The 16,558-nt window shown below is 60.2% G+C and overlaps 7 protein-coding genes across 7 annotated transcripts; 3 read left to right on the forward strand and 4 right to left on the reverse strand.

Moving 5' to 3' along the window:
* Positions 1 to 80: 80 nt before the first annotated feature.
* Positions 81 to 1,366, forward strand: COLE_03702 (uncharacterized protein; the record flags this gene model as incomplete). Its single annotated transcript, XM_018422179.2, has 4 exons — positions 81 to 155; positions 202 to 283; positions 360 to 788; positions 849 to 1,366. 4 exons carry the CDS (start codon positions 81 to 83, stop codon positions 1,364 to 1,366), a joined length of 1,104 nt encoding a protein of 367 aa, XP_018281578.1.
* Positions 1,367 to 1,535: 169 nt separating this feature from the next.
* Positions 1,536 to 3,712, reverse strand: COLE_03703 (uncharacterized protein; the record flags this gene model as incomplete). Its single annotated transcript, XM_018422180.2, has 9 exons — positions 1,536 to 1,711; positions 1,751 to 2,245; positions 2,284 to 2,739; positions 2,795 to 2,823; positions 2,858 to 3,090; positions 3,125 to 3,204; positions 3,237 to 3,259; positions 3,292 to 3,632; positions 3,680 to 3,712. 9 exons carry the CDS (start codon positions 3,710 to 3,712, stop codon positions 1,536 to 1,538), a joined length of 1,866 nt encoding a protein of 621 aa, XP_018281579.1.
* A 773-nt stretch (positions 3,713 to 4,485) lies between these two features.
* Positions 4,486 to 7,791, forward strand: COLE_03704 (uncharacterized protein; the record flags this gene model as incomplete). Its single annotated transcript, XM_018422181.2, has 8 exons — positions 4,486 to 5,471; positions 5,507 to 5,820; positions 5,858 to 6,009; positions 6,045 to 6,368; positions 6,407 to 6,549; positions 6,594 to 7,058; positions 7,093 to 7,274; positions 7,307 to 7,791. The coding sequence occupies 8 exons, from the start codon at positions 4,486 to 4,488 to the stop codon at positions 7,789 to 7,791; spliced, it is 3,051 nt and encodes a 1,016-aa protein (XP_018281580.1).
* A 132-nt stretch (positions 7,792 to 7,923) lies between these two features.
* COLE_03705 (uncharacterized protein) lies at positions 7,924 to 9,345 on the forward strand (the record flags this gene model as incomplete). Its single annotated transcript, XM_018426401.1, has 2 exons — positions 7,924 to 8,958; positions 8,989 to 9,345. The coding sequence occupies 2 exons, from the start codon at positions 7,924 to 7,926 to the stop codon at positions 9,343 to 9,345; spliced, it is 1,392 nt and encodes a 463-aa protein (XP_018281581.1).
* A 90-nt stretch (positions 9,346 to 9,435) lies between these two features.
* Positions 9,436 to 11,245, reverse strand: COLE_03706 (uncharacterized protein; the record flags this gene model as incomplete). The annotated part of the gene is made up of 5 exons (XM_018424931.1): positions 9,436 to 9,956; positions 10,012 to 10,251; positions 10,288 to 10,422; positions 10,584 to 10,891; positions 11,166 to 11,245. 5 exons carry the CDS (start codon positions 11,243 to 11,245, stop codon positions 9,436 to 9,438), a joined length of 1,284 nt encoding a protein of 427 aa, XP_018281582.1.
* A 2,021-nt stretch (positions 11,246 to 13,266) lies between these two features.
* Positions 13,267 to 14,559, reverse strand: COLE_03707 (uncharacterized protein; the record flags this gene model as incomplete). Its single annotated transcript, XM_018426402.2, has 7 exons — positions 13,267 to 13,629; positions 13,664 to 13,850; positions 13,886 to 14,004; positions 14,049 to 14,228; positions 14,263 to 14,369; positions 14,407 to 14,433; positions 14,466 to 14,559. 7 exons carry the CDS (start codon positions 14,557 to 14,559, stop codon positions 13,267 to 13,269), a joined length of 1,077 nt encoding a protein of 358 aa, XP_018281583.1.
* A 135-nt stretch (positions 14,560 to 14,694) lies between these two features.
* On the reverse strand, positions 14,695 to 16,134 carry COLE_03708 (uncharacterized protein; the record flags this gene model as incomplete). Its single annotated transcript, XM_018422182.2, has 7 exons — positions 14,695 to 14,765; positions 14,801 to 15,389; positions 15,424 to 15,606; positions 15,643 to 15,706; positions 15,739 to 15,833; positions 15,865 to 15,969; positions 16,003 to 16,134. 7 exons carry the CDS (start codon positions 16,132 to 16,134, stop codon positions 14,695 to 14,697), a joined length of 1,239 nt encoding a protein of 412 aa, XP_018281584.1.
* Between the last annotated feature and the right edge of the window lie 424 nt (positions 16,135 to 16,558).

The following is a 16,558-nucleotide window of genomic DNA, read 5'->3' on the forward strand; positions in this document are numbered from 1 at the left end:
CAACGCTCCTTTTCTCTCTGCTTCTCCTCACTACCGCCTTTTCTCCTTTTTCTATTATCCCCTCACATCCTGCCCCGACCATGACGTTCTTGGAAACAGCGCGCAGGACGTGGACGCTACTTGTCGCTCCTGAGCTCCCAACGCCTTTCAACTATGTGAGAGATGCTCCTGACCTGCGATGAGCACAGCAGCTGACCTTAGGTCCCATTAGTGTTTCGGCTTCTCGCACTGGCCATTGCGGCTCCCTTCGTTCTCTTCATCATGCTCGAGATGGTGGCTTACGGTGTGTCCCTTCTCTATGTCTTCACGCCACGGCCGTCATGGCCTGTCTTCCCTCGTCCGCAAGCAGCTAACTCCAGTCATCACCCGCACCTTACGCATATCCATTTCAAACCTGCGCGTACCCCGATCTCCCCCTGCGGCTCCCCGAGATCTCGAAGACGACACCATCACGGACCAGCTGGCGGCATCCAAAACGCCAGCCGAAACACCGGGGAGCACTAAGGGGCAGCCGTTTGCCCGTGCCTTCGGAGCGGCGACGCCCCGCGGCGCTACGACTGGCGCGCTCCTCCTCCTCGCTGCGCTGTTTGCCGCCGGCGTCGCTGGGTTCCAGTTCATCGTGACGCGCGCGAATGAGCGCACCGCGCTCGCGCTCGCCGAGGGCTTCGACAGGCCAGCCGTGCTGGTACTCACTGCGCATCCTGACGACGAGGCCATGTTCTTCGGGCCAACGATCCTCAACCTCGTTGCGGCCGGGTGGGACGTTCTCCCTGTTTGCATGTCGACGGGTGCGTTCTCCTGCCCTCTTTCTGCCTCTACCCGCCTGTTGTACCATCTACTGACAGCAGGCAACGCCGCTGGGTTTGGCGGTGTGCGCTCTCTCGAACTGTTGGAGAGCTACGCCCGTCTCGGCGTTTCCACTCCCCCAGTACTCCTTGACAACCCCCTGCTGCCGGACAGTATGGGAGCTGACGGCGCATGGGACCCCGCCTATATCGCAGAGTTGGTCGCGCCCATCGCGTCCTCCAGCGGCGCCACACACCTCTTGACCTTCGATGACGCCGGCGTCACTCAGCACCCTAACCATATTGCGCTGGCGCACGCGCGTGCACATCTTAGGCTAGAGTCGCTGCTGCTGCACTCGCCACGGCTCGCGACCAAATTCACTGGCGTTGGATGGGCCATATTTGTCGCTGCGCGAGACGCGCTGCGTCGCGGCCCATCGCACCACGCCACTTTCGTCAGCACACCTGCGCAGTATGCGCAGACGCTGTACGCGATGCGGGCACATGCGAGCCAGCTCGTTTGGTTCCGCTGGCTGTATGTTGCATTCTCAAGGCTCATGTGGGTCAATCAGTTCAATTAGCAGTCAAGGTTTATGGGATTCATGCAGTTTAGATGGATCTGGCGTGAAGGTGGCGGAGAGGTGGCGGAAAGGTGTGTGGACATTGAATGCTGAAAAATCTCTGACATGTAATGCCGTTGACATTGCCAGCCCCCGTAAATACTGGAAAGTGACTGGCTGAGAAGGTGGTTCATGCAGCGTCGTCCTCTTGCGCCATGCTAGACCCCGCATCCGGAGTGCTAACATTCGCATCCTTCCCGTCCGCGACGCCTTTGAGGTATTGCGGCAGGTTGTAGGGAAGCGGAGGGTCCCTGGTCGTCGCATCTTGCTCAGCGGCCGGCGTCCGCCAACTGCTGGGGAGCACATCTGGAGTCAGACGAGTTGCTCAATCATGCAATCACTCACAATCCTTCACATGGGCGATCCACCAGACGTGCTGGTTCTCGACCCCAATCTGGGCCCAGTGGGCGCGGATACCCATACCAACGAGCCAGTGGACATTACTGTCAAGACCGAGAGCCACACCATCGACCCAGATGTCGAGCTCGGCCGGCTCGGTAAGGGTAGCCTTCTCTCCCCCAACGGACGGACGCGCGACAATCTCGACATCTTCGCCATAGGCCTTGCCACCACTGGCATCGGTCTCGGAGCCTCGAGCGGGGCCTCTCTCGTGGAGCATTTCGTCCTCCGTCCACGGAGCAGGAGAAGTGCGCAAGCGGTAGAAGCTGGACTGGAAAGCTGGGCCCTCCTGCCGTTCTGGTGGGTAAACAGCGGTAACAACGCGGCAGCTGTAGGTGATGGGGCTCATGAGGAGGACCGAATCGACCGGGTGCGGAGCGACCAGAGGTCCCAGCATCCGCGCAGCCTGCTCGGAGGTGATGCTGGGCTGCATCGGGGGTTCTGCTGGTTAGAGGAACCATCTGTAATACTCAACGAACCAAAACAGCCAGTAAACCATCCGCTGGACCATTTCTCAGCGTGCTGCTCAGGAGACCCGGATGAAACTTCCGCTGCGGGTTCGGGTGTACTTCCCTCCGTGGGTTCAGACGGCTTCTCATCTGGAAATTCAGATGGCTTCCCAACCTTGAACTTCAGTGGCTTGTCCTCGTTGGGCTCCGATGGCCTGTCCTCCTCGGGTACGGATGGCTCTCCCTCCATGGAGTCGGATGACAGGATCGAGAAGCTATGATTGCTGACTAGATCCGAGCTGCCTGTAAGCTCCCAACACGCGCGGTTGAAGCCTGTTAGAAGCTCCTCCTCTAATCTGAACGCTTCACGCAGAAGGCGAGGGCCGGATTTGGCGAGCTTCACGGCGCGCTCAAAGCTGGGAGCGATGTGATCGTCCGAGAGAACCTCGTAGTAGCTTAGATAGCCCATTAAAGCTGCGAAGATCTCTAGCGCGTGAGTTAAGTAGAGGAAGGAGCGAAATGCTCTCTTCACATCACTCACCGGCAGTGCGAATCGCGGTCGACGGGTTCCAGCAAGTCAGACCAGACAAGCGGCGCAGCTCACCAAATGGAGTCACCCTCTTGGCGCAAGATGGTTAGGAACTCCCGCACGGCGCGCTCCGGGCTATGAAGTAGGGGGCAGATCTCCCCAATCTCCCAATTCTTGTACCCTTCCTTCTGGCGCTTGGTGGCGGAACTGCAAGCCGCATGAGTCATTGAGTACCATTGAGGGGTGTCGCCAGAACCAGGCCAATGCAGCCCAGGCAGGTGAGTCACAATGCCGAGTGCGTTGCGCATCTGCATGTAAGCCAACCACCTTAAACTGTTGTACCTTGTGCCACTGGCTCCGCATACGCATGTTATTCCAAAGGCTTGTGCGCGTGTGGAAAAAACTGAGGCTCGCTTCGTGAACTTTGATCAGCGCGAACGTGTCATTCCTCTACGTCGCTGAAAGGGTGGCCTCGAGCTGGTGTCAGTTCTGAAGCAGTCTTCCCTCACATATCCGTATTGACGCTGCAGGTGCTGTCCTCAGTCCACTCGCCATCCTCAGTGCCGATTTTCAACGCGTCCTCGAGGCTCAACTGTGTGAGTTTGTGGTTGGCGACCTGCTTGCGTGCTCTACGCGCACGCTTCTGCTCTTCGGCGTGCGCAGTAGTGTGGTCCACGCCGAGGTCGATGAAGGGGTTACCGTAGCTGTCGCGACCGTACTCGACAACATCGCGGTCCCATCCGTCGAGCCCATTGCGAACGTTGCTCTCGGTGTGCTCGATGTCCTTCGGGGGCATGGGGATTGTGATTTTACCTGGAGACCACTCCTGATAGGGAGTGACCATGCTGGCCTGTTGGCAGTGAGCAAGTGCTGTGCGGATACCGCAAGGCTACGCACCTGGGCCTCACGCGATGGAATGGGGAGCGACATTGCGTGTTGCCTACTGCTGGTTGTCGCTGCCTGCCAGCTTGTCAGTGATGCGGAAAGGTGAGAGTAGCAGTGAGGAAGGATGAATTGATGACAAGTGGTGAGGAGCGTTGTGAGGTTGTGAGGAGGGGTGACTGGACCGAGTTGAACCGTGCGCAAGGAGGTAGGAAGGAGAGGGAAGGCGCAGATCGCGCAGATCGTTCACAGATCCAGAGACGGAAGAGGCAACATCAACCGACAATCTCGCACGCTCGCACAGACCTCTCTACCGCGCTACCCGCAATTCCGCGGTTGGGCGACAGTCAACTGGCTAGCTAGCTAGCTAGACATTGTCTTCTATGCCTTATTAGATCTTCACAGCCTGTTTCACTGGCTGATGGCTCTTTTCCGCATCATACTCTTCATCACATCTCACAGCGTACATCAAGGCAATCGCTCTTTGTGAGCTTGCAGCCGCACAACACAGGCGTTGATACGTGGGAATGAGATGGATTTGTTGACGTCGAGGAATGGCTGCACGGCCCAATCACCGCCTCACTTTTCCCGGTGAGATGTCACCCGGTTAGCTGCGTCATAACGCGCCTGACTTCTTGGCCCAAACACTTCTCATTTCAAATCACGTGATTACATTCAGTCCCTCAGCCACAACAAACATTGCCGACGACATGACCCGGGACATGACATTCTCATCTCCTGTCCCTTCTTTCTTCATAACTCATCATTCTTGGACACCATCTCCCCATCGCCTTTAAGTCGTCAAAACATCTCAAAGTACCATGCACCCGCGGCGCAATCACCTCGGCGTCTATACGTCGCGCGACCCCTCGCCTGCGCCGCCTTACGACCCACCCCGCTCGCCCAACAGCTTCATGTCCCCGTCCGAGACACGCCGGTCACTGTCCCCCCTCCCACCCCCTCGCAGTCCCGTTCCCCCTTCGCCTTACTCCGCTACCCCGCCTTCATACGCACCTTACCCCTCGGCGCCGTCGACCATGGCACCCTCCACGATCGCCCCGACGCAGATATCCCGCGCCTCATCTGCACTTCCACACTTTGAGGCGGCTCTCGCCAGAGCTCGCGGGGAAACACCTCCCGTTCTGCCCCCTATTACGCCCGTGAGCTTCACATCTCAGGCCGTACCCCAGCCCGCCCCATCGTACCTCCCACCACAGGACCCCAATCACCCGGACCTTAGTGTGGGTTTCACCCAGTCGCACACTATTCGTCTTGCCCAGGACAGTCGGTACCGCCGCGAACCATCCCGGTCTCCGTCTCCCGGCTTTGATGACTCCGTGCGGTACAACTTTGGAAATGGCACCGACGTCGAAAAGGCGCTGCTGTCGGACAATGACCGGGATGATCTCCTTTACGGCAACCACACCGCACCCCACACCCCAGCTCCCGCCTCACGTCTCTCTTACATGACCACTGGCGAGGCTCCTGATGCCAACGGTGACCTCTCACTTCACGGTATGGGGCGGTTGCCGCCTGTCAGCGACCGCTCCTCGATTTACAAGGCCCCATTGGACGGCTTCGAGCCGGTTCCTCTCGTTGAAGGCCAGGAAGATCCGGACGCGACGCAGCACTTCGGTCCTGCCCCAGAGGGCAGAGTGGGCCGGCGCACTCACAACGCCATCCGTAAGCGTGTCAAGAAGCTCGTGACCCTCGACGAGTCGGACATGCTCTCCGTTGAGATGCCGATTCCGACTCGTCTCGCCCAGTTCCTGCCTGTCAAGGGCGTTGAAGAGCAGAAGACGACACGGTGAGTTTTGATCACCTTCACCGGACTGACAGCAGGTACACTGCCGTGACCACTGACCCCGATGGGTTTGCCGTTTCGGGAGCCCGTCTGCGTCAGAACATGTTCAACCCGCCGCGCGCGACTGAGCTCTTCGTTGTCATCACAATGTACAACGAGGATGCCAACCTGTTCTGCCGCACACTGTACGGCGTCATGAAGAACATTGCGCATATGTGCGGACGCCAGAACTCTCGCGTTTGGGGCCCTAATGGCTGGAAGAAGATCGTGGTGTGCATCGTCGCCGACGGCCGCAAGAATGTCAATCCTCGCGTTCTCGACTGCCTCGCTGCTCTCGGCGTTTACCAGGAGGGTGAGGCTTAGTGAACCACTTCGACAGCTGACATCAGGTGCCATGACCAACCGCGTCAAGGAGAAGCCTGTTACGGCGCACGTGTTTGAGTACACAACCAGCTTCGCGCTCGACCCCGATCTGCACTTCAAGTACCCGGACAAGGGAATTGTTCCTTGCCAGATCATCTTCTGCATGAAGGAAAAGAACGTGAGGCACACGTCGCATGGCAGAGCTCACAGCAGGCCAAAAAGATCAACTCACACCGCTGGTTCTTCAACGCGTTCGGCCCGCTGCTCCAGCCCAACGTCTGCATTTTGCTTGACGTTGGCACCATGCCCGGCCCCAAGTCGCTCTACCACCTCTGGAAGTCTTTCGACCGCCACTCTAACGTTGGCGGCGCGTGTGGAGAGATTGCCACATTCAAGGGACGGAGCTGGCTGGGTCTGCTCAACCCGCTTGTCGCCGCCCAGTGCTTCGAGTACAAGATGTCCAACATCCTCGACAAGCCAATGGAGAGTCTTTTCGGCTACTGTGCCGTGCTCCCGGGTGCATTCTCTGCCTACCGCGTAAGTCTACAAGCCCGGAGATGTGCTGATTCGCGCAGTACATAGCGCTGCAGAACGATGAGTTCGGCCGTGGTCCGCTGGCCTCGTACTTTGCGGGCGAGAGCATCCACAGTGGGAATGCGTCCTCGTTCACCGGGAACATGTACCTCGCCGAAGACCGTGTGCTCTGCTTTGAGATTGTGTAAGTGATCGGCTGATCTCGATTGGGTCAAATCTAACCTCCAGTGCGAAGCCCCATCACAACTGGGTCCTCAAGTATGTCAAGTCGGCTGTCGGCGAGACGGACTGCCCCGACACGATTCCGGAGTTCATCGGCCAGCGTCGTCGCTGGCTCAACGGCTCGTTCTTCGCGGCCGTCTACGCCCTTATCCACTTCCGCCAGGTGTGGCGTTCCGATCACACGTTCATCCGCAAGAGCATGTTCATGCTCGAGTGGATTTACAACGGTCTCAATCTGGTCTTCGGCTGGTTCTCGCTTGCGAACTTCTACATCTTCTTCGTCATCCTTACCAACGCGCTCAACGGTCCCGAGTTCAATATTAAGGGCATCCATGTTCTCAACACGATTCTGCAGTACATTTATCTCGGCACGGTAATCGCATGCTTCATCTTCGGCATGGGCAACCGCCCGCAGGGCGCGCCGCTCAAGTACAAGGCTGCGATCTACATCTTCGCTATCCTTACGTTCTAGTGCGTTGTCACCTCGTCGTCGCTAACCTTGCAGCATGTTGATTTGCGGTGTGCTGTGCATCGTCGAGGCGGTGCGGCAGATGGACTCTCCCATCTTCCAGCGCATGATCGTGTCGCTGCTCGCAACGTACGGTGTCTTTATTGCGTCCAGTATTCTTGCCCTGGACCCGTGGCACATGTTCACCTGCTTCCTGCAGTACATGCTCTTCCAGCCCAGTAAGTGACTCCCTCGACGCGGCTGACATAAGCGTACGTCAATGTGCTCAACATCTACGCCTTTTCGAACCTGCACGACTTGTCGTGGGGCACGAAGGGCAGCGATACAGTCGAGTCGGATCTCGGCGCCGTCAAGGGAGTGGGCAAGGATGTCGAGGTGCACCTCGTGTCAGCCCAAAATGACATCGACTCAGCCTACCAGGACGCGCTCGACAACATCCGGATCAAGAGAGCGCGCGTGGACGCCGAAGAGGTGCCGCACAAGCCCGAGGCCAAGGAGCAGAAGCAGAAGGACACCTACGCCAACTTCCGCACCAACCTCCTCCTCTTCTGGTCGCTTACAAACGCGCTGCTGGCCGGCCTCATCCTCTCGGGTGACCCGTCGGGCGCGTTCACGCAGGGCGGAAACAAGCAGTCGGTGTATATGCTCGTCATCCTCGTTTTCGTGGCTGGCATGGCCGCCTTCCGTTTCGCCTGCGCAACGCTGTATCTTATTATCCGCCTTTTTGTAGGATAGACTCGAATAGATGTTGGACAGTGCATGCAGTGCTTGCTGTAGCTTGCGGGGTCTGTTTGGGTTGACGTCACATTCGAGTTGTCAACAAAAGTTGGCCGAGATCGTCGGTGATTTTCATTCATCACAAATACAATGCCTTTGTCGGCACATGTGGCCGCACTCGTCAAGGGCATCCTCGAGACGATGGCGGCGGAGCTTGAGACTGAAGGAGGTACGCTCTCGCACAATACAGCTGACGCAGGCGACCTCGAGGAGCAGGACGTCTTCGCCAGTGTCGTGCGCGATCTCAGGTCCCTCGCCTCCCTCGCCTCCCCTGCACCCGCAGACCTCGGTGAGACTCTGCGCATTCGCCTCCGCGCGCTCCTCACGCTTGCGCGCCAGCGTGTTGCGCACACACCCTTTCACCTCGTCTCGGGGTCCACTCTGCGCGGTTACACCGACGCGTCGATGCTGATTGCCGTGCTGTTCCTGCACGGAGGAGATGGGCCGGACTGGAAGCACATGGTGGACACATTGGACCGCGCGATCATCGTCGCGGGCGCCGTGGGTCCGCGAAGGTTGGAGTGGGCTCACGAGCTCATCACCGCGCTCCAACCCCCACCAAGAGGTGCGAAGCGGCGGCGCTCATCATCCCTCTCCCTGGCCCCTTGCTCCTCGCCCCCTTCCCCTCTGGCTTTCAAGCCCCTCTTCGCCCCCTCCCCCATCCCAACGCCCGGCATGCCCCCGCCGCTCTCCGCGGCGCCCTTCATTCTCCGTGCCCACCTCTCCTCCGGCGAGCACCATCCCCCGTGGCCCGCCCTCCGCCGCTGGGGTTCCGCAGAATACCTCCTCTCTAGGACGGGCCGCGGACGCATAGTCCCCGTCGAGTGCGGGCACGCATACGACGACAGCGGATGGACGCAGCGCCTGGTGGGGTGGGAGGGCTTTCTGCAGCGGGTGGGGTGGGATGTCCCCGCCACAGACGCGCGAGAGCAGGACGCGGACGACGCGCCGCAGTATCTTGCGCAGACATCGCTGTTTCGCCAGTTCCCCGCGCTCGAGGCCGACATGGCGACGCCAGATTGTGTGTGGGCGGAGACGCCGGAAGAGTACAGCCCCCCGCCGGAAGTGCTCGTAAACGCCTGGATTGGGCCGGGCGGGCACGAAGTCGTGTCCCCCGCCCACACTGTGAGTGCCGGCTGGACGAGCTCACCCCAGGATCCGTACTACAATTGCTACGCGCAGGTGCTGGGATACAAGCGGGTGTGGCTTGCGCCGCCCGATGCATCGCAGCATATGTACGCATATGCTGGCACCGCTACGGACGCAGAGACGGCCTCCCTCGCGGAGGAGTACATGGGCAACACGTCGCGCGTGCCCCTCCTCCGCCCCGCTCACGACACTGCGTTCACAGAGCTGGAGGCAGCGTATCCAGTCTTCTTCAAGCACGTATATCCCCGCGCAATGGAGGCGGTGCTCGGACCCGGGGATCTCCTCGTCCTCCCGCCCAGTTGGTGGCATGCTATGCGGGGCGAGGGGAAGGGACCGTGCTGGAGCGTGTCATTCTGGTTCTAGACTATGGTGTACACTGCGCCGGTGGCTCGCGAGACAAACCTAACCTACATCTCTCTATCGATCGCGACATCCAGCCGCGTGGAGCTACATCTACCGCTGCGTCGGCTGGTTCCAGGACAGGAGGCTCATGTCGCCGAGCTTGCGGGGCTTGATGAGGTGGCGAACGAGGCCGGCGAGGGCGAGGACAACGCAGAGGATCGCGGCAGCAACATAGGCCCAGCCCAGGAAGGGCTGCTTGCCACCAATCCAGCTGACGGTGGAGATGACCACGCTCTTGGTCCCGCTGAACTGCTTGACGGGGTAGTTCATGTTAATGACAATCTCGTATGTGCCGGCGACCATGATGTCGTTGTCGTTGCGCATCCACAGCTTGCGGAAGGTTGGCAGCGCAGCCACGCGCATCCAGATGTGGAAGTGCTCGTTCTCCTCCAAGTTCGGGATGTCCTCGAGCGTCTGGTAGCCGTTGGGGTAGCGTTCAGCCCAGTTGGGCGGGGGGAGAAGCTGGGTCGGGTCGTCGTTGGGAACATACGGCCTTGCGACGTACTGCTTAGCAATACCATGCCATGCAATGTTCTTCTCGGTGAAGGAGTAGGTCGCGTTCTGCTCCCCGTCTGGTGTGAGCTCTTCTGCGCGAACCCTGCTGCTTATCACCGCCCACGGACGTACTCGGCGCGTTCAGAAGAACGAGGTTGGTCCCGTACGTGTCGTTAAAGAATGAATTGGCGATCAGCCCGCAGGGGTAATATGCCTTGCCGCCTTCGCTGGTGATGGGCTTGCAGTTGCCGCCATCGATGCCGCTTACGTCGCGCCGCTTGCCGAGGAGCTGGTCCGAGTCGAAGCTGTTCACATAGCGGCGGTGGTTCTGGTAGTAGTTCGTGAGCTTGTAGTACATGAAGACGCCTGGGCCTGGTGTCAGAAGTCTCCGAGGCGAAGGTGGCTCACCGAGATCATACGGCACATCGAACTGAATGCGGCACTGCGATCGCTCCCCTACTGGCCCAGAGGGGTTACTAGTAAATGCCCATTTTGGCGCGTTGATGCTGCTCTTGCTCACGGGCGAGCCGGTCTTGAGCTCGTCTGGGTGTGAGCATGTGCGTGGTGTCTGGCAAGAGATGCGCGTTCTGTCTCTCCTCCTGGCTCGCGCATCAACGCCTCCGTCCAGCCCCTTCTCGCCCTCTCCTTCCTTCTTCTTGAGCAGCGCGCGCCCGCCAGGCGCGCACCTCTCAATGCCGACTCACAGTCCCACTTGCTCTTGGGCATTTCTGCCCAGCTCCCATCCCCTGGCTGCGCGTCGCACTCAGTGTAGTCGAGCGTGAAGTTCGTGACCTTGCCACTACCCCAGATGATGAGCGCGCCAATGGGCGCGAAGATAAGTCCGATGATAAAGAGCGTTGGCAAAACCGCCTTCGGCGTCAGGATCGGCTGCCACGCCTTGAGGCGCTGCTGCTTGAACGCCGTGTCTGGGTCAGCCGTATCTGCGGGCGCACGCACTCGCGGGCCGCTTGCTCCATTTGACTTTGTCCTTGGGCGGTTCCTCGACCACGTCCTTGTTCTTGCGCTTGAAGAGCCCCATGGTGGCCAGAGGTGGATGATGTTGTCGAGCAAAGGGATGGCGATGAAGCTACGCGTGCCCCGCCTCGGTCGCCCTCCACGGCCCCCGGCTTCCAGTTTTAGGCGTGCGTTGCGCCACCCTGTGTATGAATTAATAATACGCGTCCGGGCGCCTATTTCCCCCGATACCTCCACTTCGATCGACCTCCACACTCAAGATATTTTGGCCACAGGAGTTCACAGTTCAGTGGCCACCGGTGCAGGATCACAACAACCCACTCCTGCCGACATGCCGAAAGCAACAAAAAAGAAGAAGGAGAAGGAGGCAGACTTCAAGGTTGGCCGACATTGCCGCCACCGCTGATAGCAGAAAGCCAAGCTCAAGCTTGGCAAGGGCAAGAAAGCTGCGACGAATGCGACCGACACGAGCTTCAAGGCGCGCTCTGTCGCCCTTCCTTCGCAGAAGGCTCTACAGCGCTCGCTTGCAGCAGACGCTGCTCCCGCATCCTTAGATGCCCCGCCATCTTCGATTCCCCGCACTGCTGCCGGGCTGAGCCTGGACGACATCCTTGTGCAGACGCGCCACCCGAACGGACATGTTCGCCGCGAGGCCATCGGACACCTGCGCGATGTGCTCTCGGCGGGCGTGACACTCGGTATGTCCCTTGGATCGCGGCACGGCGAGGTGGCCAAGGTAATTCGGGGGATTGGGAGCCTCATCTCGGACGAGGAGCAGTCAGTCCGGCGGACGCTGCATGATTTTGTGGGGTGGTATCTCCCGCGCCTCCCATCTCTCGCGCTCAGCGCATACCTCCCGACCCTCACACTCCAGATCTCAAGCGGATTAAGTCACATCTTCCCCGCCATCCGTCTTGACACGTGCCGCCTCGTGCTTCTTTTGCTGGAGTCGGACGCAGACATCGTCGGGGCATGGCCCGCGAAGCCACCATCTACCAGCTCGCTCGTGGGGAGTGCAGGTATCTTCGACGGTCTGCGTTTGGCTGCGGGCCTTGGGGAAGAAAAAGCGAGCGCAGGATATCGTCTTGACGGAAAGGGGAAGCTCGTGATTCTGCGCACAATACGCAGTTTCGTGGAGCGCGCCCTGCACCATGAGCGAGAGGAGGATAAGAAGACGGCAGGGACCTGGAGTCTCTCCGACCTGGTGAAGGACGACTGGACGCTCGGGACGTACTCGTGGGCGCTGGAGTGGACGCAGCCTGCGGCCGCTGAGGGCGGGGACGGCGCCGCCGCCGAGCTCGAAGCGACATACGCAGCACTGCACGCCCTCCTCCTCTCGACATTCATGGAGTCCGCACCCGCGGCCTTCGTCTCATCTCCCGACGAGACAGCGCTCTCGCTGTGTGCCGAGACCGCAACACTAGTGCGTCTCTTCGCCACGGCGCTGCTGGGCGACTTCGCGCCGCTAGACGCGGCGCCGACGCGCACACGCGCGGCAGAGTTCCTCAAGCGCATGGCGGGATACTTTCCCTTCTCAGGGAGCGACACACACGTCTCCCTCTCGCTCGAGTATGCGCGTCTCGCGGCGCTGCTCGCGCCGCCCGCGCCGCCGCTCGTGCAGAAGAAGGGTGGGTGGCGCGCGCGGGTGCGCGCTATCGAGGCCGCGTGGGCTGACATGCGCGGCGGCAACAAGGCAAATGCCGCCGCGTTGGCTGCCGCGGCAGAGTGGGCGGCCGACGCCCTCGCACCCGCGGACGCCCTCGCTGCCCTCCAGCCGCAGGTATATGCGACCCTGCTCCCCGTTGTGTGGGAGCTTCTCCTCCGCCCCGACACGGACATGCTCGAGGCACTTTGCGCTGCCGCACTCAGGCAGCCGGGAAGCGGGGCCAAGCGGCGCGCATCTGACGCTCTCCTTATGCGTGTGGTGCGCGTGCACGAGGACGCGTTCGCAACAGAACCCCTCTTCGTGCCTCTCTCCTCCCCTGCGCGTGGCCTCGTTGCGCAGTGGATCGGCACGGCGCCACGCACGCTGTGGGAGCTCGGCACGAGGGACACGGCCGCGACGCGCGCGCTCCTCCAGTTCCTCCTAGAGCTCAGCCCTGCACGACGCTCCTTCGAGGCGCCGTATTCGCTCGTCAGCTCCGACGCCGTCGCAGGTATCCCCTGCAAGCTTGGGCCATTCTTTCATCTCCAGCACGCAAGCCGCGGTGCCGTGGCGGGGCCATGGACGGCGCTACCCGCCCCTGAGCAGCGGCTGGCGCTGGACGCTGCGCGCGTGTGGGCGCAGGAGGACGCGAGCGGGCGGCTCGCGGCGGCCGTGGGACGGGCTGTGACGGGGCCCGGGGCGCCAGGGTGGGCGCGCGCATACTGGGAGCGCAACAGTGTATAATATATCATGCATACTGTACAACACTAGGCAAAGAGGCGGCGGGCTATACTGCGATCGTTGAGCTCACCCTCGCCGTTCGGCGACACGACTTTGCGCTTGGGAATGTCGGCGGCGGGGCCAGGCCCGAAGTCCCCCGGGTTGATCTCGCGAGGGCGCAGCTCCGCCATGGGCTTGGGCAGGAGAATGGGCGGCGTCGGCCGTGGTGCAGATGTGAAGAACTTGTGGCTGAGGCTCTTCTTCGCACTCGGTCGTGCGAGTGGGTCATACTTAAGCATCTCGCGGCAGAGGTCTTGCCCGTCCTTGCCAACGGACGAGATCATGTTCCACCACGGGTTCTGTGGGAAGAACTGGTCCGGTGCGATGTAGTCTGGGAGCTTGGTGTGACCCTGGGGTCAGCACAAAATGCTTCCAACAACCTACCGGCCAGTCCTGCTCGCTCGGCGTGCCCATGGCATGAAACGTCTTCTTGAGCTGGTCAATGTCTGTCTCGCCCGCGAGGAAGGGCACGCGCAGGACAAGTTCGACCATGATTGTGCCCATGGACCAGATATCTACCGTGGAGCCGTAATGCCGTGCGCCCCAGAGCAACTCAGGTGGGCGATACCACCTGGCGTGAGTGTGGTGTTCTGAGGCCGTACTCACCTTGTAATGACCTGTGAGGTCATCCTGTACGCAGCGTCGCCAAATTCGCGTGCAAGACCAAAGTCAGCAATCTTGAGCTCGCCCGTGCTCGCAATCAGCAAGTTGTTAGGCTTTAGGTCCTGGGGTCAGGCGAGGTCCTTGTAGTAGGCGTCGGACGGCTCACGCGATGTAGCACCCCGTGCCGGTGGATGTACTCGAGACCGCGCAAGCTCATGGCCATCCACGCCTTGATGTCCGCGACCTGGAAGATGAGCGCCTTGTCCCTGATCACTGCTTCAAGATCAGTATCAAGAAACTCGAGGACGAGATTGATGTTCTGCTTGACGGAGAAGACATCGAGGAGCTAGAATCAGCCGGTGGCCGCTGGACAAACGCACGCCGATGATGTTGGGGTGGTGCAACTCCTGCAGGAACTTGACCTCGCGCAGCGCACTCATGTCCAGCCCGTCCATCATCATCCCGACTTTGATCTTCTTGATCGCCACTGCTGTCAATTGAAGCCCAGACATCGGGTCACCTACCCTTGCGTCCTGTCGCCTTCTCGGTCGCTATCGTCAGCCGCGCCGTCAGCTCTACGCACCCTTGTACACGTTGGCGTACGTGCCCTCGCCGATTTTGGTGCCCTTCTCCCATCGCTCGGCGCGGGCGTGGTTCTCCTGCGCAGCGAGGTCCATTGTGGGAGAATGTGCGATGGAGTGTTGCTGAAGTTGGGGGGGAAGCCATTTCGCCTCCACCAGACCTCCACCAGTCACATTACGCTGCCCCACTCTCACGGCCACGATTTTTGTATACATCCTGATCTATTGCTACTACTTCCGAAGAAGGATGGCCAATACAAACACCAACAAAGCGAGAACGAGAATAACGAGGGTCGAAGGCACTGGTGTGAGTTGAACATTGTCTCTACCAACTCACCACTGGCGCCGAAGCTCTTAGGCACGACGAGCGTGCGGATAGTGTTGTCGGCGCTTGCTGACACGAGCAGTGTCGCAGACGGGTTGAACTTCAATGCGGTGGGCGGGAACGAGTGGGCGTGCAGAATCTTGAGAAGCGGCGATAGTGTGTGCGCATCGAGCATGCCGATCGAGAGGTCGGAGCAGCCGAAGGAAACGAGGCGCCCGTCAGCACTCACATCGAGTACTGTGATAGGCTTGCCGGCGACCTCCCGCTTGTTGGCAAACTTCCATGTGATGGAAGGATTCGAGTTGTCGGCCTTCTCGTCCAAAACCTCCTGCTTCTCCGCTTCCCCCATCTCTGCGGCCGAAGGCTCAAACTTGGCGATGTACGCCTTGCGAGCCTTACGCCGCACATCGCGGCGAGGAGGCATGGCTGAATTTAATGCTGCAAGAAGTGCCGGACGCTCAGGCGAGTTGAGCGCGAAGCGAGCAGCACGGAACGCCAGCACCGCATCCTCGCCCTTGGGCGCCGGGATCGTCTGCATTAGCTCAAGCTTCCCTTGCGAGAAAGCGTAAATTGCCAGCTGCGACGACGTCGTGATGGCGAGCTGCGGTGAGCTTGAATGGACGGAGGGAACTCACCCATGCGCCCTGCGGCCCTCCCCAGTCGAGGTCGACAAGGTCTCCGCCGTCGACACTGAAGGGGGGTAAAACGACCTCGAGAGATGGGAACGTGAGCACAGCAACCTGATTGTCCGTTGTGCCCGTAGCGACGAATGACGCAGATGCACCCTCATTGGGCGGAATGGAAAGGGCAGTGAGTTTCTGCCGTCAGCCACGGTCAACCATCTGTCATCGCACCTGATATGGATAGTCATCCGACCACTTGGCATTGATGGTGTTCTGCGCCCGGATGAAGGAAAGTCTGCGGTCAGGTCTGGTACCGCCTGTACACACTTGTTATCTTTGTACGAAAATACGCGGCACTGCTCGTTCGCGCCGCCCTCGATGGTCGCCTGAGACGCGTTGATGCCGGTGACGAGCTGCGCAGTCTGTCGTCAGCTTATCCCTGACTACGCTCACAGCACGGTCCAGCGCCAGCGTCATCGGCGCGTCTTCCTCGCTACTCAGGCCGAGCTCATACACGTCCTTGACGCGGCGCCCGTCCCGCGACACATCGATGAGTTTCTGGCGTCAGCGACAGGTGGCGACGCGTCGCACCAGCTTGTTCCCAATGCCGCTCTTAGTCGCGCCGCCGCCGCCGCCGAGCAGGAGCGTCGAGTCGTCGGTCCAGTCAAGACAGTAGACGGGAAAGGACTTTGTGGGATGCAGCTGGTGCTGTGTCCTTGTCATTGTAAGGTGTGTGGGAGAGTGGAATGGGAGTGTGAGATGAATGTTGGGTTCCAACGTTAGACACGTCCAGGTCGAGATCATGACGTAAATAGTTCCGCACGCACGCGAGGTGCGCGTGGCAGCTGAGACGGAGATGTCTGTGATCTCCCTTACCACGCGAAGTGCACGCCCCAAGAGGCACGGTGGAGGTTGCATCCGAAGGTGGCGGTACCACGGCCCGAGAGGATAGTGTCGTTCACGGCACATGCCGCCGTTCATTCACCGCCAATCCGCCAACTCGCAACTGGGCGCGGGCGTGTGCCGATCGCCAGTCATGAGTCACCACAATTCAACGCCACGCCCCTGTGACATCGAACGTGGCTTTGTCCAAAATAGGAGTTGATCCGCACGCACGGAATCATGTTACGGGTTACATTCCCATGAC

Source organism: Cutaneotrichosporon oleaginosum (genome assembly GCF_008065305.1).
Source record: "Cutaneotrichosporon oleaginosum strain ATCC 20508 chromosome Unknown ATCC20508_contig03, whole genome shotgun sequence".
Taxonomy (NCBI): domain Eukaryota; kingdom Fungi; phylum Basidiomycota; class Tremellomycetes; order Trichosporonales; family Trichosporonaceae; genus Cutaneotrichosporon; species Cutaneotrichosporon oleaginosum.